This window comes from Salmo salar, chromosome ssa10, assembly GCF_905237065.1.
Source record: "Salmo salar chromosome ssa10, Ssal_v3.1, whole genome shotgun sequence".
Classification (NCBI taxonomy): Eukaryota; Metazoa; Chordata; class Actinopteri; order Salmoniformes; family Salmonidae; genus Salmo; species Salmo salar.
The window spans coordinates 23,358,416-23,380,912 of record NC_059451.1 but is presented as its reverse complement, the minus strand read 5'-3'; the positions used below and the strand labels follow the sequence as shown (position 1 = coordinate 23,380,912).

The window sequence follows — 22,497 nt, the reverse complement described above, 5'->3', positions numbered from 1 at the left end:
AATGCAAGACAATGCTAGACCTCATGTGGCTGGAGTGTGTCAGCAGTTCCTGCAAGAGGAAGGCATTGATGCTATAGACTGGCCCGCCCGTTCCCCAGACCTGAATCCAATTGAGCACATCTGGGACATCATGTCTCACTCCATCCACCAACGCCACGTTGCACCACAGACTGTCCAGGAGTTGGCGGATGCTTTAGTCCAGGTCTGGGAGAAGATCCCTCAGGAGACCATCCGCCACCTCATCAGGAGCATGCCCAGGCATTGTAGGGAGGTCATACAGGCACGTGGAGGCCACACACACTACTGAGCCTCATTTTGACTTGTTTTAAGGACATTACATCAAAGTTGGATCAGCCTGTAGTGTTGTTTTCCACTTTAATTTTGAGTGTGACTCCAAATCCAGACCTCCATGGGTTGATAAATTGGATTTCCATTGATTATTTTTGTGTGATTTTGTTGTCAGCACATTCAACTATGTAAAGAAAAAAGTATTTAATAAGATTATTTATTTCATTCAGATCTAGGATGTGTTGTTTAAGTGTTCCCTTTATTTTTTTGAGCAGTATATATATATATATTTTTTTTTAACTTTAAAAAAATTCAGTTCTGTTCAAGATCAAACATTCGTGACCAACTATATTCATTGGGTTTATCTCGTCGAACGCACCAGTCATCCAACCAGTGTTGCCAACAAATTTTCAGGGTAAGTTGCTCGAGGCAGGTTGATTTGTTGCTAAAAGATGCTAAACGACGTGGTGACGTCATTGCGTGATAACGTAAAACTGCGTCATTACGTAGAATACACAATAACTTTACTCAAATTGATTTGACGTTTGTTCAGGTACAGACTCCCACTGTTTTCTGTACAATTTTTATTGAGACATGTTGATTGATGTTGTAAGTTCTGTTCAAGATCAAACATTCGTGACCAACTATATTCATTGGGTTTTGCTCGTCGAACCCGTACTACTGCTGCTGCAGTCAGCCAACAATGATTTGCAATTTGCTGAAATTGCTGCTGCTTGTACACAGCTGGGCGCCGCTGCTGACGTCACGCACAAAGCACTTTTGCAGCCAGGCACGTGTGTTGTGACTGAGTGTGTGACAGAAAATCGTTTTTGTGTCATTTAGAGTGTGCATTTTAGCGTTTGAGTCACATTTCAAAAGTTGCAAAAAGTTTATAATTAATGTATGTGTGTTATATTAAACCTACATGAGGGAGTAAAATGTAGGCAAGCAATAAACATTTTAGAACAATTACTAGTCAAATAAGACATGGGAGAAATAACACCTTTTTAGCAAAGAGATTTATTTATAGAATAATCCACTTGAAACAAATAGCCAACCCGAAAACTGCAGACATTACTAGTGCCTCCCCCGCGATCAAACCGCTATAAAAAAAATTAAATGAAACGCAGCCTAACGTGATCATTGACAGCTGTCTTGAAGGACACAAATAAAAAAATGCTTTCTGCTACTAAGATCAGTGAAATGTAGGCTAAACTGACAACGGAGTGAAGAGCAGAAATCTAAACTAGCAATCAAGTCGTTCACGCAAGGGGGGGTTCTACCAGGGGGGAGATTTTCGTCAAAACACCTGAAACGTACCCTCTTACTTTCACCCCCGTATCTTTACTCTATGACTGCGGTCGATTACCTGTTATTTTTATCTGTTTGTCAAGACAACATTCATACTAAAAAACGTAAAAAAATCACAAACAACAAGTTATATGTTGTGGAAGACAGATATTTATGAAATAAATGTTTTACTTCTGCTCCAAAGCTTTTGATTTGATGTTACTATGCATTTTCTAAGTAGTGGTCAGATTCAAATTAGGAAAACGATGTCGAATTTACAGTGTCCACATTGTAGAATATGATTGGTTTGAAGAATGGAGTGAAAAGAAATTAAACCAATTATAGTTGCCAGTAGGAGGGATTTCCGCTCCAAATAATCAAAGTTAGCGGAAGCTTTTCTTATGAAGCTAACCTCCTCATCTCGCTCTATTGAGAAGCTAGCTTTTTAGCTAGCAAACTTAATCGTTTTGCAGGTTTCGTGTCGACCTGAAAACGGTAAAGAAGCGACACATAAAGACACCCAGGGTTCGCTAAAGAAGAAAGAAAAGGCTGCACAGAAGAGCAGGACAATGCCGCACAATTTCCAACCCGGAGACCTGGTCTTCGCTAAAATGAAGGGGTACCCCCACTGGCCAGCCAGGGTAAGCTAGTAGTAGCCAGAGTGAAGTGGGGTGTGCGAAGGGGACGCTAGAGTTTCGCTGTGCATCCTTGTCAATGACTGACATAGGTAATATTATATAGGCAGCTAGCCTTGCCTCGTACTTGGAACTATATACGTTTTTTTTTTATCCTAGTAATCTGTTTGCGGGACCATCTATGGAAAAGTATTACCAGACTACTTTGTGAATGGCGTTCATGTTTGTCTTTTGTGCACGTATTTTGTCCAACCCGGCATCGCTAAGTAGCTACAGTACCTGTACTTGACTTTTGGTGTGTATTGATTGAAGATGAACCCTTCTTGATGTACAACTTTTTAGACTTGCTGCAGTATAAAATAAGATCCGAGCTATAGTTAACTAACCAGGTGAGTTTTTGGTACAGTGTAAACACATTTTGTCTGAAAATGCATGACTTTGATATGACGTGTTCACTTGTCCCCAGGATGTTTTTGGCAGTGAGTAGAACATTCTACAGATTCTACCAATCAAGGTGTCTGTCTGGAGTGAGGGGTCCAGACAAGGCCAAAATATGAATTACTTACTTCTTGCCTTCCTTTCCTCAGTTGCCCAACCTGACTTGAGGATCAGACTACAAAGAGCAGTGAATATATTCTCTCCTGTACCTAATTTGGAAATCTCTCACAATGTGTTTTTGGTTGTGTGGTTCTCATTCTCCTAGATTGAGGATGTGGCAGACGGAGCAGTAAAACCCCCTCCAAATAAAATTCCCATCTTCTTCTTTGGGACCCATGAAACGTAAGTGCTGTGTCTCTTTGATTTAGAATAGCAGGAATTTCTTTGGATGGACTTGGTATACTACATCATCATCATTAAGGTCCTTTTATTGTAGGGGTTCTCAAGATTTTTGTGATCGCAAATTCATTAGGGACCTCATCATAATCAGAACACAGCTCGAGTGAGATAAAATAGCATACAATGAGTTGTACTAAGACTTTGGCAGTGCATTTTCCCTGCTATCCAGACCCCTTGCTCCGGCCAAACGCTATGCCACCCCCACAGTCTATAGTTTCTTCTCCGCAATTAAGTATGTAACGAAGGACAGAGCAACAGAATAATTTAGTGTGAGTCGTCAGGCTAGCAGTGCATGGCCATACTAACCAAGTCTTGATCCCTGGGAAGGAACATATTAAAGGCTCATCTCTTGGCACCGGAGAGAATATTTTGCCGTTTTAAAGTTAATATCCTGCAGTTCTACACATTTTGTCATGGGGCAGGGATTTTGTTGTAGCTTTAAAGCAAATATTGTGCTTTTATACATGTTTTACCATGAGGCAGTGAGAACTTTGCTGTTTGAAAGCTTACATTACAGTACATTTATGTAAAAATCAAAAAAATATATAATATTTATTTTAATTAATTAGGGGGGGAATATAAGAAGTATTGAGTTGAAAAATGTTTAACTTGGGGAGTACTGTGAATACCAATATCCCTGTGAGCCTCCCAGGCCCATGTTGCCCAGAGTTCAGAACATCAATTGTAGATTGATAACATTGTATTACACTTGTTCTGTGAATCCCTTGGCCAATATTTGTTTAATCTGTTAGTAATATTCATAAAAATATATATTTTGAGATCTGGCCACGGTCCTCCTGCAGTATCTCAGGTCTGCGGGCCGCACTTTGAGAACCCCCTGCTTCATTGGATCAGCAGTTTAAAAAATAATAATATTGAGACAGTGACGCAAACAGGAATGTTGTTGATTTGCATTTCTATTCCAGTTAGTTTTGTTTTTGTTGTCCCCAGCTTCCTAATATGTTGTATGTTGTTTTTACTTTAAGTATCATAACTCATATTTCTGTGGAGATGTATCTTTCCTGTTTGTTGGTGCACTATCTTTTAACCTTTTGAAACTCATTCATGTGCTTTTCGTTACTGGTTTATGTCTGAAGTGATCTAGGTCAATTGTGTGTTGAAGTTCAGTCTTTCATTTTGATCATACAGCACTTGTTTTACAAGATGGCAGGTAAACTATTTTTAAACCACCACTAGGTGGCAAAAGATCCCTTTCAGTATTGTAGTTCATTACCAGTACATGGCATTTACATCATGCAGAAACCCGGTGTGTCAGTTACCCTGAAAGCAGGGAGTGTGGCTGTCAAGTATCATCTTTTTAATTCAGTGACTTAGAATTACAGTCTCGTATATAGCATTGTCCTAACAAATCATGCTCTCTCTTCAGAGCATTCCTTGCACCAAAGGACCTTTTTGCATATGATAAGTACAGCGAGCGCTATGGGAAACCTAATAAAAGGAAGGGCTTCAATGAGGGCTTGGGTGAAATCCAGAACAACCCTCACGCCTCATACAGTGCTCCTGCAGTAAGTACATAATATCCTCAGAAGTCCCACTTGATACTGTTTCTGTAATACTGACCAACTACAACTGAGTGCTGTTATCCCAGTTTTTTTTTTTCTTTCTGTACATTTAGGATCCGTTTAGGTCAGACTCATTGCCAAAGTTACCGTACTATACAGCTCCCTGTTGGGGGTATTATCTGTTTGGTCAGCATTCTATCACATCTGTGTTTATCAACAAACGCTTATGTTGGGGCATTATCTCTTCATTCACTCCCCAGCCTGTCAGCTCGTCTGACAGTGAAGCCAATGACTGTGCAGCAGGAAGTGAGGCAGAGGATGACGAGGATGCAGTGGTGCCCAGGAAAGCATATTCAGGAAGTGAAGTCGATTCTGACTCAGGAAGTGAGGATCGAGGAGGAGGGGTGAAGAGGAAGGCCCCTGCTGCCAAGGTGATTGCTGCCAAGTTGATTGCGATATTATAATTTCTGTGTTTTTGGATGTTAATTCCAACCAGACAACTGCTGTTACTGAGATGTGCATCTGTTATAATATTACATCTCTGTTCTATCTCTCATTCAGCGGCCCCCTGTGAAGAAGACCCGGGGTTTGTCCAGTGACCGGGATGGAGAGGAGAGTGGCTCACCCTCGGAGCCAGACCCATCCCCTTCTGACTCGGACTCTGGGAAGAACAGTGACCAGGTCAGTTGACACATACAAACAGTATGTTATACACTAGCATGATAACTTGGTGTTAATTTGATGGTGTCTTGTTTGTTTTCCCCTGTAGGACTTCACCCCAGAGAAGAAGGCAGCAGCAGGCCGTTGCGGCGCCGGGAAGAAGGCTGGAGGTGGCAAAGGGAAGAAGGTGAGGAAAGGAAAGGATGCCCTTCAGGTGTCAAACAGCCCTGGGTAGCTGAAAAGATAAAGCACCGTTTGTGGTTTCGCAGTGATTACTGGCTCTCTCTTTCATTATGGTTTTTTTTCTCTTTCTGGGATGCTGTAGAATGTGTCGTCAGACTCCGACTCTGGGTCTCATTCAGACAAGAAGAAAGGGGGCAGTGATTCAGAGGATCAGAAGCCACGGCCTGCTCTGTCTGGATCAGAATCCCAGTCTGGCTCCAAATCTGACTCTGACTCAGAGCCACAGCCACCTCCACGGAAGGCTCCTCAAGCGCGCAAGAAAGGTGAGGGCCATTATGTCTGGTATCCCAGACAGTGAATGATAACTGTATTTGTCACTGCATAACCCTCTTCTCTGCCATTTGTCCCACTCAGAGAAGCCTCCGCCAAAGCCCCGGGGTGGACGGAAACCCAAAGCTGCCCCGTTTAGAGCACCAGCGTCTTCCTCTGACAGTGATAGGTCAGCACGGCTCTAGTCTGTTCAACATTGGTTGTGGTCTCCGTTAATACATTATAAATGACTTTTGTCAATAAATAAGTACATTATGAATGGTCTCCTGTACTACAGCGACAGTGAGCCGGACCGAGTCAGCGACTGGAAAAAGAGAGATGAAGAGCGTCGGAAAGAGCTGGAGGAACGGCGGAAGAAGGAGCAGGCAGAGGAGATCCTCAAGTATCGGGAGAGGGAGAAGGAAGAAGATGAGCAGAGAAAGAAGGACAAGGAGAAAGGAAAGAGCAGTGGTGAAAACAGTTCAGATGAGGGTGTAGATGATCACCCACTGAAGAAGTCCAAGAAACCACCACCGCCCCCCATCCCCGCCCCCTCCGACTCTGACTCTGGACCTGAGGTAACTAGCATGGAAGACTGTAAAGAGGGGACATTTGCTTGTTTTAGAATAGATTTGTTGAACATGGTATTTTTCCTCCATTCAGGTGAAAGCATCTGCAAAGCGTTCAGACAACCAGAAGAAAGGGAGAACAAAGAAAGAGAGAGATCATGTTAAAGGCAAAAAGGAGAAAGATATGAAGGAAAAGCGAACCCAGTGGTCAGAGGAGAGGCCCCTAGTGAGGTAAATTGCACATGGCTGAACAAGACAAAAGACCAGAGCACAGATCTCATTAGATGTTGTCTTCATTAAATATAAATGCACACAGATCACTGAGCTCTCTCCCTCAGGTCCAAGCCTGACAAGCCCAAACGCAAACCAGAGAGACCTCCAGAGAGGAAAGCAGAGAAGAAAAAAGGTCAGAGCTCAATGTTACTCCCAGTCCACCAATCCACTGTGTCCATTTGGAAACCCTGCACATGGAAAACTAATTGTGACAAAAAGGTTGGTCAGATACAGTGCCAGGTAATATAAACCTTTCGTGTCCTCACTCCTTGTCTTTTTGTGTCTGTACACAGAGCCAACTCCAGACGAAAAGCTGCAGAAGCTCCACACTGACATCAAGTTTGCACTGAAAGTGGACAACCCAGTGAGTAACCATATAAGGGGCTCCCTTCATTGTCAACAGAAAAGTTATTGTCACATAGTTGGGATTTTACAAGCAGCATGAGGAACCACATTTTTTATTTGACCAATTAGGGGTTCCTTGCACATAGAATACTGCAATGGTGTTGTCTGTTCTGCAGGACATAGAGCGCTGTCTACAGGCCCTGGCAGAGCTAGAGGCTGTGCCGGTCACCAGCCACATCCTGCAGAAGAACTCTGATGTTATTGCCACGCTTAAAAAGGTGCCTTTCCCTCTGAACCTCTTAATAAAAGTTAACCTTGCATACTGAACAAAAATATAAATGCAACAATTTCAAAGATTTGACTGACTTACAGTTCATATAAGGAAATCATTAAATTGAAAGTTCTTAATCAATGGATTTAATAGATCTATGGATCTCTTAGGCCCTAATTTGACCATAATCTATTTCCACATGAGTGGGAATACAGATATGCATCTGTTGGTCAGAGACTCTTTAAAAAAAGAAATGGGCCTCACAATCAGGATCTCATCACGGTATCTCTCTGTATTCAAATTGCCATCGATAAAATGCAGTTGTGTTCGTTGTCCGTAGGTTATGCCTACCCGTACCATCACCCCACTGCCGCCATGCGGCACTCTGTTCACAATATTGACATCACAACATTGACAGACCACATGCACGTGGTCTGTGGTTGAGGCCGGTTGGACGTACTCCCAAATTTTCTAAAACAATGTTGAAGGTGGCTTATGGTAGAGAAATTAACATTAAATTCTCTGGCAACAGTGCTGGTGGACTGTGGTGTTGTGACAACTGTACATTTCAGAGGCCTTTTATTGTCCCCAGCACAAGTTGCACCTGTGTAATAATCAATGCTGTTTAATCAGCTTCTTGATATGCCACACATTATCTTGGTAAAGAAGAAATACTCACTAATAGGGATGTAAGCACATTTTTGTGCAATGTGTTTGAGATCTTAATGGAATCTTTTATTTCAGCTCATGAAATATGGGACCAACACTTTACATGTTGCGTTTATTTTTGTTCGGTGTAGATCCGCTGTGTATATCTCATCCCTTGTTCTTGGCCCCTTTGAACTCCGCTGATGTTGTTATGATTGTTTGTCTTACTGTAGATCCGTCGATACAAAGCAAGCAGTGACGTAATGGAAAAGGCCAGCCAGGTCTACAACAAATTAAAGGGGCAGTTTGTGGTCAAGTCTGAAATGCCAAGTAAACCCAAAGTTGAGGGAAATGAGCTGGAAGAGAATGGGAAGGAGATGCAAAACACAGGTAATTCTCTCAGCCCAAACTTTTACCATCACTGCTGATGGACTTATTTACTGTTCTCACATTTTCTGTATTTTTCCTCCTATCGATATTACCCCTCTTAAAGAAGTTCACTATGGCTTTAATTCATAGACTTTATTTTTCAATGTGTGTAACAATGAAATTAAAGGTCCTTCATTTGTTGCCAATCAATTGATTTTGCATAACTTGTCATCAGATGTAACACCTGTAAATGGGGAATCAGATGTCCAGAAAAAGGAACGCACTGAGCTGGAGGATACCCCAAAGTCACCGGTCCAGCAAGCGAATGATGAGCATGTGGCTTCAAGCCCCAACAGGTAAACGGCCTCCTCCTATGTCACATCTTTGTGTACTTCCTTTATTTCTGCTAATATTTGTTCAAAGTATCCATGGTAATATATTGCTCTACTCATTGTTACTTTGCTACCATCACAATGGTATATGTAGCTCTAGTTCTAAAGTCTTCTCTTCTCCATGGTAGGCAAAGTCCTGATAGTCCTGCTGAGCAGCAGACGCACACTGATGAAACACACCACGCTCTCTCTACAGAAACAGAACTGACAGCGATGGAGAGCTGAAGAACTCTGAAGAAAATGGAATACAATTGTTTACCACAGCTAAAAGGAAAGCTCACTAGTCTCGTGCCAGATGCATGGCGCTCTGCAGACCACTTTGATGTTCGCCATTGTATTTTTCAATTTTTAGGACACCTTGGCCCGTCCCCAATTCCTCCCTCTCAAGCTACCATGCTTTTTTCCCTCCCACATGAACTCTAACTTTGGTCTTTCATACTGTATTTATAATGAGAGTTTCAATTTTTAGCACTTCTAACAGGAAATTGAAGGGGCAGAGGAGTCTTGTTCTGCTTTGAAGTAACTGTACCGTCACGTTAGTCAAGGCATCTGTTGGCTTTGCTTTGAGAATGATATTGGATCCTACAGAACCTAGAAAAGGCTAATGTGTGGTGGATAAGTATGAGTCTGATACTTTTTATGATTTTTATTTTTTTTATTTTATCTGGTCATTTCTTATTAATCCAGTTGCACCCTATAAATATTAAGCTAGTGATTGGAACCACATCATGTTTTCCAACTAAGTTCCTCCTTTTTTTTTTTTTTTTTACAAGTATGTTTTCTGATATTGCATCTGCTTTTGATTTACTGAATGCCGTGGAAGTATGCACCGTCATCTGGTTTTCCCTCAATACCATCTGCTTTCAATAATTAGCCTAATGAACGGGATAATACACATTGTGTACAGACTAAATAGTATGATCTTGATCCAAGTTGTCCAGATTCCATGTAGCTGGAGCCCGTTTGACTTTTGCTTGTCATACATACTATGTAAGTGTTTTTAGTGCTATGTAAAATACATTGTTTCATTTAGTTGAGTTAAATCAAGATCTCAGCATTGTGGTCATAATCTGAACACTTCTGTCATTGAAGGCTTCAAGGAAGTCCCGTATTCCCATAAATGTAGTTGGATTGGGGTGTAATAAATGTTACATACAAATTGTAATTTACAACCCTTGTAACCAATCTAGTGAAGAGGAATTGCAGTGAATGTGGTCAGCGGTGTAAAATTGTTTACAAATAACCCATTATACATTTACGCAAGTTAAATAGCAGATTAATTGCCATCCTTTTACATGAAGATGTTCATACAGTCATTCATTCTCATTGGGTTGGCTGTGGCAAAGAAAGATCTACTGTGCACAATTTTGTGGACATGGTGATGAATTGCATTCTGTATAGAGAATACAACTGGAAAATGATCATGCATTAACATTGCAAGCCGCGTACTAGGCATATATCTTTAATTGCATTTGATTATCATAATGAGAATCCCACATATTAATACATACAGTCAGCTGACGTTAGACGCCATTTTGTCAGCCATTTCCTATACGGATTCACTGCCAGTGTCTGCACAGTTATAGTACACCCCATCTGGCTTCTCCTTCTCTGCCCGGGATTAGTAAACAATTACGAATCCCGAAAAAACGGTATCCGGGTGGATGAGAGACTGTCTAGCGGGCCGATTAGCATCCAAAAGACTTCTACCAGGCGCTTTGTCCCCGAGGACAGAAGCGACAAAAGTCAGCCATGGCTTTGAAGATTGTTAAAGGGAGCATCGATCGGATGTTCGATAAAAACCTTCAAGATTTAGTACGTGGAATTAGGAATCACAAGGAAGATGAGGTAAAACGATTAGATGTGTTTTCGGAAATGTCTGATTACCACTGTCAGTAAGTCAATGTTTGTAATACATCTCATTGCTAAATATTCTGGTTAGCCAGCTACAATAGCTCACCTATTTGATAGTCATTCCAATCTTATGCTAGCTGTCTACCTGGTATGCTATCCACATAGTTAAATAACTAAGAAGTCTTGTCATGAAGTTAATCAGGACTGAGTAGGCAACCTAATGTCAACTCTGGTAGCATTAGTTAACTCGGTAACTGTCAATGTGCCATTGCTCGATACTCGTAATTTGGCTAGCAAGCTAACGTTAGCAGTTTTCATCGCCACTTTACATAGCTAGCTACTCATTTAGCAGATGGGTTTTATCGTACTGGTCCTCTGTGGGACTCGAACCCACAACCCTGGCGTTGCAAGCGCTATATTCTACAAACTGAGCCACACGGGACCCTTCAAATATTATGGGTCTTGTACGAGATACTACTGATAACCAGTTGTGGAACGCAACCTTTTTACTGCTCATGGCAACTGCTTACAAGTGACAACTAAGAGGCTAACTAGCAGTAACGTTAGCTAAGTTTATCCACCTCAGCTGATGTGATCATGATGATGCGCGTAGTAATTTTCCTTCAACACTTTTTCTCTTATTTGCTAACTGACAGTAGCTAGAAAAAAAGTAGTGAGTTCACCGTGTGTATATTCGTTTCCTATTGAATTAATAAAAACAGTGACATGCAAACGAAGTCTAGACGATTTTGTAGGCCTCGCTCTACAGCTTCAGTCAGTGACAACGTTGCATAGGTAGACGAAAGGATGCTTCATCCACAACTCTTCTGACTGAAAAACAGAGGTCCTTTTATCCAAACTACTACACTTTCGCCACCTTTTTAATTCATTTTGTTTGTACAGTTGTGTGAAATAGGTGAAGTGACACTCCTGAAGAGTCAGACAGCAGATTACCGGATGCTAGGTTTATGCAAATTATAGATTTCATAATCATGCTTTAGTAATATGGCTGTAGACTATACTAGCTATGTATACTGCGTTAGCAACATCAGAGGACATCCAATGTGGTGTGGAAAACATGAATATTAAGTATTGCCATAACAGGGAATAGCCTCATAACGGTTGATTATAGTTCCCTGTGATATGACAGCTTTTATGGTAGGAAATGCTCCTGTCTTCATGGGTGTCACACCAGTGTTTTCAGGATGATGCTGTGTTCTGCAAATTAGATCATCAAAGAATCAGCATCATCACAGAGGGGGCCAGGGGTTTGGCCTATAGTCTGTCCAATAGAGGGCACTGTTGTTTGAATGAGAGATGGAGGTGGAAGTTGCTCCAGAATGAATTCCTTAATTTTAAACCGATTTTAAGTTTAGGAAATTATGTCACTTAGCAGAGATCATTATGCTCTTAGGCTGGATGTATTGCCACCATTCAAAAAATTATGCCAGTCAGTAGCTCGGACATAGGGAGTCTCTTATTGCAGAACTTTCTTGAGCAGAAGAGTGAGCTGGACCAATGTTGAATTGGGAATGGGATTTAGGCCTTGGTGTAAAATTGTGAGTTGACCTGTTCTGTCATTTTAAGTCTTGGTTTGTTTTTATACACGCCTTGATTGCTCGTCTTTTCAGTTCGCTGCAGCTAGCGACTGGAACGAGCTGCAACAAACACTCAAACTGGACAGTTTTATATGCATCTCTTCATTCAAAGACTCAATCATGGATACTCTTACTGACAGTTGTGGCTGCTTTGTGTGATGTATTGTTGTCTCTACCTTGCCCTTTGTGCTGTTGTCTGTGCCCAACAATGTTTGTACCCTGTTTTGGGCTGCTACCATGTTGGGCTGCTGCCATGTTGTTGCTACCATGCTGTGTTGTCATGTGTTGCTGCCATGCTATGTTGTCTTAGGTTTCTTTTTATGTAGTGTTGTCTTTTGTTGTGATGTGTGTTTTGTCCTATATTTTTATTTAATTTATTTGTATATTTAATCCCAGCCCCCGTCCCCGCAGGGGGCCTTTTTCCTTTTGGTAGGCCGTCATTGTAAATAAGAATTTGTTCTTTAACTGACTTGCCTCGTTAAATAAAGAATGGATAGCTGCTGCTGGATACCCCAGAGCTATGATGGCCACTGAAGAATCATTTGCCCAGTCAGTTATCTGGCAAAAGAAAGTAAACGTTTAGTCATGTGCTTTTTCATTGCTTAGCCAGACCGACAAAGCATGATATCTTTGACCACTGTACTAAACCATGATCTTTTGATTCAGGTCCTAATGTGGTCCCCTTTGTGTAACTTAACCATGCTTACTAAGTTAAGGTGTTGGTTACCCAGCCAACAGTGGACAGCTCACTGTAATATTAATGCCATGTGTGTGTTCTCTCCAGACCTGGACTCTATTTGTTTTATGCATGTAGGGATATAATACAGCTACACCTATTATACTTAGTCACTCCCTCATTTAAAAGGGAAGCAAGTCTAAAAAGGTGTTAAGGCACACAATGCAACTGATATTAAATTGTAGAAGACAATAATATGTAACACTAACAGGGATGTTATGGGCTCCCGAGTGGCGCAGCGGTCTAAGGCACTGCATCTCAGTGCTAGAGGCGTCACTACAGACCCTGGTTTGATTCCAGGCTGTACCACAACCGGCCGTGATTGGAAGTTCCATAGGGCGGCGCACAATTGGCCCAGCATTCGTTAGGGTTTGGCTGGGGTAGGCCGTCATTGTAAATAAGAATGGGTTCTTATCTGACTTGCCTAGTTAAATAAAAGTTATATATGTTATCCTGTCCCTGGAAGAAGAACAGTGTCTGAGAAGGTCCCTCCACTGTCTCCCTGTACCTCCCGGAGAACCTGCTGTGCTAGCACAATGCAGGCCTTGGCTGTAGAACAGCTATTCCAATTATTTCAATGGGATCTGAATCGGTTGTTGAGTCAGAATGTGATAGGAGAGCACTCTGGTGATTCAGAGCATGGTCCTGTGTGTCCATGCCTGGTTGTAAGTATAATGTGCAGAGTGCAAGCCCCCCTCCCTCTTCTCACTGTCTCATGACTGCAGACACATGACCAGCACACTTGTATTATAGAGCTCTCTGTGTGTGTGTTCCAAGGTTCTGTTCCACCAATGTTTTACTCTGCTCTATCAGAAAGTCTAACCAGGCTAAACAGTCTCTGTGTAGCAGATAAATGTAGCATAAAACCTTGAATTAAAGGTTACTCACTACTTATTCTTTAATTCCAAGTTCAGAATAAAACCCATTCAACCGTAGGCTGAAAACCCTAACAAGCCTAAAACATTTCTGATCAGAAGCCCTGTTTGATTATCCTTTTATTTTATAGATGTATAAAATGAATGACATTTCAAATGCTCTTAAGACTTCTCTCCCTTAGACTATTTGTAAACTGGTTCATGGAGGTCAACCAGGAGAGGAAAGTAAAGTATCATGTGGAGGTTGTCATTGCTCTGTCTGTTCCTCTCTCTTCTCAGGCTAAGTACATCTCCACCTGCATTGATGAGATCAAGCAGGAGCTCAAGCAGGACAACATTGCTGTCAAGGCCAATGCTGTGTGCAAACTCACCTACGTAAGACCACAGACCAGCACCCCTCACTAAAACTACCGTCACTGAAATTGCCCCCACTGAAACTGCCCTCACAGTGAACAACACAGAGATGCACAAACAGTGATGTGCAACCAAAAACACTAGCTATATATCCTTGGCCTACTATGCATACTTTTTCACTTGATAGCATGTACTTTGAATACTGCCGTACTCAGTAAAAGCTCTTTGATAAGGCATTTAGCTCTCACTGTCCACAGGGACAGCATAGTGGATGTTCAATGCCCTCTCCCCTGGTGTGTTAACAGTTACAGATGCTGGGATATGACGTCAGCTGGGCTGCATTCAACATCGTGGAAGTCATGAGCTCCTCCAAATTCACATACAAGGTGAAAAAAGGAAATGATGTGCTTTTATAATGTTGGTATTTGAGAATGTTCTACTCAAGATATAATTTGCCTTAGGTCAGAGGTTTAACATGTGCTCTCTCCTCCAGAGAATTGGTTACCTGGCTGCCTCCCAGTGCTTTCATGAGAGCACTGATGTCATCATGCTGACAACCAATCAGATCCGAAAGGTCAGTGTTGCTTTTTTCCCCTTACTTTTGGCCTGCCAGTCTCTGATTAAAGACCAGCTCTGATACCTGCTATTTCTCCCCTTCTATTTTTCTCTCCTCTTTCGCTTTCTCTCTCCCTCTTTCTTTTGAATTTTTTTTCTCTCAGGATCTGAGCAGTCCTAACCAGTACGACACTGGCGTGGCTCTCACTGGCCTCTCCTGCTTCGTGACCCCTGACCTGGCTCGGGACCTTGCCAATGACATCATGACTCTTGTGAGTCACATTCTCAGCTTCAAGTTCTTTCTCCACATTTTTGTCTGTTTCATGCTTCTCTGACCTATCTGTCTGTGCTGCAGATGTCCCACACAAAGCCGTACATCAGGAAAAAGGCAGTCTTGATCATGTACAAGGTGTTCCTGAAGTACCCAGAGTCTCTGCGCCCTGCTTTCCCCAGGCTGAAGGAGAAACTGGAAGACCCTGACCCTGGTGAGATACACTACCTAGTACCTACCTACTTCTCTGTTGGTTGGGGCCAGACAGATTTTTTTATCACCTTGAATCATAAATTATGCAATAACTAAGGAATTTTGTGTCTTAACTGGTGGAAGCTTTTTCAAATAATTTGAATGCATTTCACCTCATTCGTATCATAATGTCCTTCAGCATGGATTTTGTTGATCTCATCTCAACACTCCCTGTGTGATGCCTCTGTCCTGTAGGGGTCCAGTCAGCGGCTGTTAATGTCATCTGTGAGCTGGCCAGGAGAAACCCTAAGAACTACCTGTCTCTTGCCCCGCTCTTCTTCAAGCTCATGACCTCCTCCACCAACAATTGGGTCCTCATCAAGATCATCAAGCTGGTGAGTGAACAGGGAGCTGTGGGAATGAATGTTTGTCAGTAACAAATTATTGCCAAGTATCACAACATGGAGAGGTGTCGCTCCATTAGTGTGTTTGTGTGTGTTTCAGTTTGGTGCCCTCACACCCCTGGAGCCTCGCTTGGGGAAGAAGCTGATTGAGCCCCTAACAAACCTCATTCACAGGTAAAACACACACACAGAGATCCAACCAATAGGTGTTTTGTTCACTCCATGTAACAAAATGTTGTCTGATGAAAAGAATGACCTTCTGTCTATCCCTACTCCTTTTCTTACCCCTTCTTCCTCTCTCACAGTACCTCGGCTATGTCACTTCTATATGAATGTGTCAACACTGTAATAGCAGGTCAGTATTCGACTTCTCACGTCTTCTTTTTGTAGGTACATTTTAGTCTGTGTGCCGGGTGTAGGCATCCCTCTTTGTGAAGCTTGTGTATTAACTGAAGATGTGGGCAAGCCCAGTTATTTCTGGCTCAAAAACACTCATAATAAAAACACAATATTCTCTGTGCTATGTCTATAATCTTCAGTGTGGGCAGTTGTTTTCTTTGTGCCTGTGATGTGCCACTGAGGAGGTTGTGTTGACTATGCGGTTTGTTTTATGTGAAGTGAAAAACATCACTGTGCTTTTAAGATTGCAGCTCGTGATAAGTTGTTTTTGAAAAGTTTGTAGAGTTGTTGTCACAGCAGGATCTGATTGTCGTTGTCCTCTGTTGCAGTGTTGATTTCCCTGTCCTCTGGGATGCCAAATCACAGTGCTAGTATTCAGGTAAGTTTCAGCCTTCATGCCCACACTTTCTCTTGTAGCTAATGATGTTAACCCTTTCCACTCCAATTTGATGGCGATGCATGTTTAAACCATGAATCTTTTTTAATTCTTTGTTTTTACCATACACAAGTCTTTTTCAAAAGATGAACAACAACAGATCAAACAGGCTAGTGCAACTGAATAAAATGTGTGATTTTTATAGCTCCTAAAATGTCTAGATACATGTATTTAATGTACAAAGACATCAGTTGGGATATACGGTCACTTTTTCCCCAAAACCGTTGCGGTGCCCAAATTATATTACTAACACTGGACCTGAATTGATTGTAATGGCACTTTCCCTTCCCTTCTCTTCCTCCCTTCTCTCTATCCTTAGCTCTGTGTCCAGAAACTGCGAATCCTGATTGAAGACTCGGACCAGAACTGTGAGCCCTCTGTCAATGCCTGCAGTGTGTCATTCTCTCATTGTCTGTGTGTTTCTGAGTAGCCACCCATCTAGCTTCCAACAACCTAGATCCCAAACTCTGGATAACTCGACATTTTGATCATGGTCCCACACAGGGGGCTGTTTTACATTTCACTGCACATAGTTGCAGTTGTGACTCTATCAAAAGGTAGGGTTTTGTCTTCATTCATTTATACATCTCTACTTCATCAGGCAATTTCGTTTTTAAACTTTCAGTATATTTGATAAGTCATTCATTGGTCTAACAGGTTATGGCTAACAGTAAGTTAAACCATCTACGATCATTATGTTGATGCAGCTGGTGATTCGAGTTATCTGGGCCCCTTAGTAGGTTGTGTGTAGATTAGATATATACGTTGGCAGCTATGTCTTGTTTTTCATTTGAGTTCTCGACTGTTTCGCTGGCTCATAACATCAACAGGCTCCAACCCCCGCCCCCGCTCACATTTGACACCACTTTAGTCTCAAACATCATAGTGTTTACAGGGCTTCTCCTGACCTGCTCTGATGAAACCAAACCTGTATCTGCACAACAGCACTTCACCTCAAGGTCACATTCACACACATTGATCCATAAACCTGATATGCAGCTATCTGTGCCTGAGATATCAACAGCCCAGATAATAATAGGATGTTATAGTATGCCTGATTCAGCAACAACAACAAAAATCTTATTGGATTATTGCACAATGGATACATATTCCATAGGACTCAAGTTGGTGGCAAAAAACGAAACGTCCATGTGTATATGTTGTCTCGTGTCTGTGTTCTCCATTGTTTTGTGTTTGTCTTTGTATTTTCCTTTTCTTTGTCTTAATGTATGTGAAAATATCAGGTAGTCAGACAGCACGTTTTCTATACTATACTGTGTAGACAGTCATATTATAAAAGAGAGGCATTTAGAATAGTGATAACGGCCTACAGTAATGAGTAATGTAATCAGTGAGGTTTCAGCGGCTGAGAGGGGATAGTGAAGACAGCCAAAGAGACATAGATTATTCAAGATATTTTGGGTGACCAATAGACCTCTTGTGCTCTAAGACAAGGAGGTAGGCTATAGTCATAAGATAATGTCTACTGCGGAGTGTAAAGGCATGGTGTATGGCTTGTAGTACAGTCTCCATAGTGCACAACCTCTAGTCTAGTGCATAGGGAAGTAGAGTAGAAGGCCCAGTGTATAGTGCCCTGGCCACTGAGTGTGTTGTCTTTGTTCATAGTGAAGTACCTGGGCCTGCTGGCCATGTCCAAGATACTGAAGACTCATCCCAAGTCTGTCCAGTCCCACAAGGACCTCATCTTGCAGTGTCTGGATGACAAGGACGAGTCCATCCGCCTGAGGGCTCTAGACCTGCTCTACGGCATGGTGCGGATAAGGGAAAGGGGGATACCTAGTCAGTTGACCAACTGAATGTATTCAACTGAAATGTGTCTTCCGCATTTAACCCAACCCCTCTGAATCAGAGAGGTGCGGGGGGCCTTAATCGACATCCACGTCTTCGGCGCCCGGGGAACTTCCTTGCTCAAGGGTAGAACGACAGATTTTTACCCTGTCAGCTCGGGGAGTCGATCCAGCAACCTTCCGGTTACTGGCCCAATGCAATAATCACTAGGCTACCTGTCATAGCACATGGTCATTGAAAACACACTTACCCTAACCCCATGTCTTCACCACATCTATACCTAGCCTAGCGGTTAGAGTGATGGGCCAGTAACCGAGAAGGTTGCTGGTTTGAATACCTGAGCTGACAAGTTGAAAAAAATCTGTCTGTGCCCTTGAGCAAGGCACTTAACCCTAATTTGCTCCACTTATTAAGGCTGACCCTGTAAAACAACACATTTCACTGCACCTATCCGGACAATACAACATTTTTCGATCTACTCATGGGGAAATGTCTTTAGCTCAGGAACCTCCCTGATTCTATTGATGGCGTAATGCCTCCAGGGGGGTATACTACCTACCTGGTTTGAGGAGGTAACTTTGGACAACTCTTGAGTTCAACTCGGGATAACCGCTAACATGAAATTGGCTCACCTTTTAGCCAGGTGAATTTATATGGCAACGAATGCTTCAGAACTAACCTGCGCCGGTGAAGGCTAACTCCATTTATCCTGAGTGAAGTCTGAGCTGTGAGTAGAGGACCAGTGAAATCAAATTCCCTCCCTCTTGCAAATGTTGCATCATCATGCCCTTTATTTGAGGAAGAGACCGATTTAAAAAAAAATAAATATATATATATCTTTGACATTACATATTTAGTAATGCCAGGATGTATTTGAAAGTTAACGCAGAGTAAAACTGACGATCTAAAATTATTTTATCGATAGGAGTGGGTAAGAAGGTGCTGTGTGCATAAGCACAAAGATGGCATTCACTATACGTAATAAAAGCAAGACAGAACTTCTAAAAGCTTATTTCACATCATAGCCTGCTGAATTTGTAAGATGGATTTTCTTTCATGTTGATTTGGTCAAAAATGTAAAAGTGGCACTGACTCGCCCATAGATTGATGTTTCAGCATTGTTCCAATGTGTGGAGTTTGGCGTGTGACGTGCACTCGCAGTTTCAAGCCTGCTAGAGTTAGCAGTTAACAGTTCACCAAACCCACGGTTTGGGACGTATTGCGGTTTTGGGGTCAAGGTTAAATTAATTACATTTTAAATGCCATTCATATTGTAACGCATTCACAATGTTCCTGGCATTGTCTGGTGTGCCAGGATTATTATGTTGGGCCTCAAGTTTCCACTCTGATGCTGCGTATGTAACCATGTGGGTCGTGGGAATTTACCAGTTGTGAAGTCGTAAAAACCAATTGGATGCATTCATGTGATTTTAACTCGTTGTGAAATTTTGAATGGCTAATGGCCAGCAAGCTGCGTCAACCATAAACTAAAAGTACAGCTATCATGCTTGTCAGTGGTCGAAAAAGTACCCATTTGTCATACTTCAGTAAAAGTACCTTAATAGAAAATGACAAGTGAAAGTCACCCAGTAAAATCCTACTTAAGTAAAAGTATTTGGTTTTAAATATAAAAATAATCATTTCACATTCCTTATATTAAGCAAACCAGATGGCACAATTTTCTAGAATATTTTAATTTACGGATAGCCAGGCGCACACTCCAAATGAAGTGTTTGTGTTTTGTGAGTCTGCCAGATCAGAGGCAGTAGGGATGACCAGGGATGTTCTTGTGATAAGTGTGTAAATGGACCATTTTCCTGTCCTGCTAAGCATTCGAAATATAACGAGTAATTTTGGGTGTCAGGGAGTAAAAAGGACATTTTCTTTAGGGATGTATTGGAGTAAAAGTTGTCAAATGTAAATAGTGAAGTACAGTTACCCCAAAAACTACTGAAGTACTTTACACCACTTATGTTTCTAATCAAATTATGAAGTTAGCTTTTAAAAAATGTTTTGTTGCATTTTTAACTGGCCCAAAATTCTGTTATACAGGCCATTTCCTTAGCAGGTAATGTCAGAGGTCACCATGTGGGAGAAGTAGGTGCTCAGAATGATAGATGAATTTCCCACTAGTAATTGCCAGTGGAGGACCGTTCAAGTGGATTTTTCCCTGTTGTTTTATGTGGTAAATGTCCACTTCCATCTTGCTTATGAGCGCACCAGGGCATTGCCTTCTTCAGGGCATTGCCATATGTGCACTTGTGATTCTCATAAAGGGGGAGTATCTGCAGCACGGTACATCTCCCACTCCGGGTTAATGTGATGGGTGGTCACTGTTAAGTAATTGCAATACAGGGTGCATTGGCCACTTAATTGAAAACTTCAAGTTTGGCTTGCTTATATAGAGCGAGTACTACCTGTTTGCTGAAGTAGGTGCAAGAGGGAAGTTCGTAATGTGGCTCGAGCATTTTACACGAGGTGCTGAAACCCCCTATTCTCAATCACTGAGAAGGGGTGCATATCCGACTGTAAAAAATCTAAACATCGCCTACCTAGCGCGCTTGTAATTTCTTTAGCCTGGTCAGAATCACCTGCCAAGTTCTGGTTTAATGCAGAGGGGCGACGATGTTTCTTTGAGTTTCTCTTGCTCCGGTATACTGGGGTGATGTCGGTATAAATGTGTCAATACAGTGCGTTTGGGATGTATTCAGACCCCTTGACTTTTTCCACATTTTGTTACGTTACAGCCTTATTCTAAAATTGATTAAATCATTCCCCCCCCTGAATCTGCACACAATACCCCATAATGACAAAACAAAACCAGGATTTTAGAAATTTGCACATTTTATAAAAAATAAACTGAAATATCACATTTACGTAAGTATTCAGATCCTTTACTCAGTACTTTGTTGAAGCACCTTTGGCAGCGATTAAAGCATAGTCTTCTTGGGTATGATGCTACAAGATTGGCACACCTGTATTTGGGAAGTTTCTCCCGTTCTTCTCTGCAGATCCTCTCAAGCTGTGTCAGGTTGGGTGGGGGAGTGTCACTGTACAGCCATTTTCAGGTGTCCAGAGATGTTCAAGTCCGGGCTCTGGCTGGGCCACTCGAGGACATTCAGAGACTTGTCCCGAAGCCACTCCTGCGTTGTCTTGGCTGTGTGCTTAGGGTCGTTGTCCTGTTGGAAGATGAACCGTCACCCCAGTCGGCGGTCCTGTTCTGGAGCAGGTTTTCATCAAGGATCTCTCTGTACTTTGCTCTGTTCATCTTTCCCTGACTAGACTCCCAGTCCATGCCGCTGAAAAACATCTCCACAGCATGATGCTGACACCAACTTGCTTCTCCGTAGGGATGGTGCCAGGTTTCCTCCAGACATGACGCTTGGCATTCATGCCAAAGAGTTAAATCTTGGTTTTCGTCAGACCAGAGAATCTTATTTCTCTGAGAGTCCATGGTGTCTTTTGGCCAACTCCAAGCGGGCTGTAATGTGCCTTTTACTGAGGAGTGGCTTTTGTCTGGTCACTCTACCTTAAAGGCCTGATTGGTAGAGGGCTGCAGAGATGGTTGTCCTTCTGGAAGTTTCTCCCATCTCCACAGAGGAGCTCTGTCAGTGACCATCGGGCTCTTGGTCACCTCCCTGACCAAGGCCCTTCTCCCCGATTGTTTAGTTTGGCCGGGTAGCCAGCTCTAGGAAGAGTCTTGGTGGTTCCAAACTTCTTCCATTTAAGAATGATGGAGGCCACTGTTTTCTTGGGGACCTTCAATGCTGCAGACATTTTTTTGGTACCCTTCCTGTCTCTGAGCTCTATGGACAATTCCTTGAATTTCATGGCTTGGTTTTTTTCTCTGACATGCACTGCCAACTGTGGAACCTTATACAGACAGGTGTGTGCCTTTCCAAATCATGTCCAATCAATTGAATATACCACAGGTGGACTCCTATCAAGTTGTAGAAACATCTCAAGGATGATCAATGGAAACAGGATGCACCTGAGCTCAATTTTGAGTCTCATAGCTAAGGTCTGAATACTTATGTAAATAAGGTCTGAATACTTATGTAAATAAGCTATTTCTGTTTTTTATAAAACCTGTGTTCGCTTTGTCATTATGGGTTATTGTGTGTAGATGAGGATTTAGAATAAGGCTGTAACTTAACAATGTGGAAAAAGTAAAGGTGTCTGAATTCTTTCAGAATGCCCTATATTTGAGGTGTCTGCAGACTGCTGCATAGGCTTTTCTCGTTGAGCGTGGAGACATAATGGTAACGTTACAACTCTGTCCATCGCCGTTGTAATCTAATGTTCCCAAACTGGAGATTTAAACGATGATTGAGGATCCTCGAAATCTGGTTTATCAACTCCCTACACTCGCCATAGTACAGAACTCGTTTCTGGCTGCACATCACAAAAGGACAATTTCAA

The 22,497-nt window shown here is 42.1% G+C and overlaps 2 protein-coding genes across 9 annotated transcripts in view; both read left to right on the top strand.

The window, feature by feature from the left end:
- Positions 1 to 1,943: 1,943 nt before the first annotated feature.
- Positions 1,944 to 9,761, top strand: hdgfl2 (HDGF like 2). Of its 2 annotated transcripts, none has more exons than XM_014216437.2 (16): positions 1,944 to 2,219; positions 2,917 to 2,993; positions 4,438 to 4,576; positions 4,834 to 5,004; positions 5,135 to 5,254; positions 5,343 to 5,420; positions 5,559 to 5,739; positions 5,831 to 5,915; positions 6,024 to 6,303; positions 6,389 to 6,525; positions 6,633 to 6,700; positions 6,861 to 6,931; positions 7,089 to 7,190; positions 8,065 to 8,221; positions 8,436 to 8,556; positions 8,721 to 9,761. In XM_014216437.2, exons 1-16 carry the CDS (start codon positions 2,148 to 2,150, stop codon positions 8,815 to 8,817), a joined length of 1,956 nt encoding a protein of 651 aa, XP_014071912.1. In that variant the 5' UTR covers positions 1,944 to 2,147; the 3' UTR covers positions 8,818 to 9,761. The 2 variants fall into 2 exon arrangements, with proteins under 2 accessions (XP_014071912.1, XP_045543483.1); XM_045687527.1 differs by having other exon boundaries at positions 4,834 to 5,019.
- Positions 9,762 to 10,124: 363 nt separating this feature from the next.
- The window catches only part of LOC106613806 (AP-3 complex subunit delta-1), a 31,022-nt gene continuing 18,649 nt past the window's right edge, over positions 10,125 to 22,497 (top strand). For 5 of the 7 annotated variants that reach the window (XM_045687525.1, XM_014216432.2, XM_014216434.2 and 2 more), the window contains exons 1-12: positions 10,125 to 10,440; positions 13,935 to 14,030; positions 14,315 to 14,395; positions 14,503 to 14,583; positions 14,729 to 14,836; positions 14,920 to 15,049; positions 15,283 to 15,422; positions 15,532 to 15,605; positions 15,737 to 15,786; positions 16,160 to 16,209; positions 16,586 to 16,634; positions 17,893 to 18,038. In XM_045687525.1, the coding sequence (XP_045543481.1) occupies positions 10,345 to 10,440; positions 13,935 to 14,030; positions 14,315 to 14,395; positions 14,503 to 14,583; positions 14,729 to 14,836; positions 14,920 to 15,049; positions 15,283 to 15,422; positions 15,532 to 15,605; positions 15,737 to 15,786; positions 16,160 to 16,209; positions 16,586 to 16,634; positions 17,893 to 18,038 (1,101 nt within the window). In that variant the 5' untranslated portion in view covers positions 10,125 to 10,344. The remainder of the gene's footprint in view (positions 10,441 to 13,934; positions 14,031 to 14,314; positions 14,396 to 14,502; positions 14,584 to 14,728; positions 14,837 to 14,919; positions 15,050 to 15,282; positions 15,423 to 15,531; positions 15,606 to 15,736; positions 15,787 to 16,159; positions 16,210 to 16,585; positions 16,635 to 17,892; positions 18,039 to 22,497) is intronic. The other 2 variants (XM_014216436.2, XM_014216433.2) reach the window with 1 other exon arrangement.

Bases quoted from the DNA above. Each gene is read 5' to 3' on its own strand.
- hdgfl2 (XM_045687527.1), top strand. From the start codon at position 2,148: ATGCCGCACAATTTCCAACCCGGAGACCTGGTCTTCGCTAAAATGAAG. The intron at 2,994-4,437 runs GTAAGTGCTGTG...CTCTCTCTTCAG, and splicing joins TTCTTTGGGACCCATGAAAC to AGCATTCCTTGCACCAAAGG. The intron at 6,526-6,632 runs GTAAATTGCACA...TCTCTCCCTCAG, and splicing joins GAGGAGAGGCCCCTAGTGAG to GTCCAAGCCTGACAAGCCCA.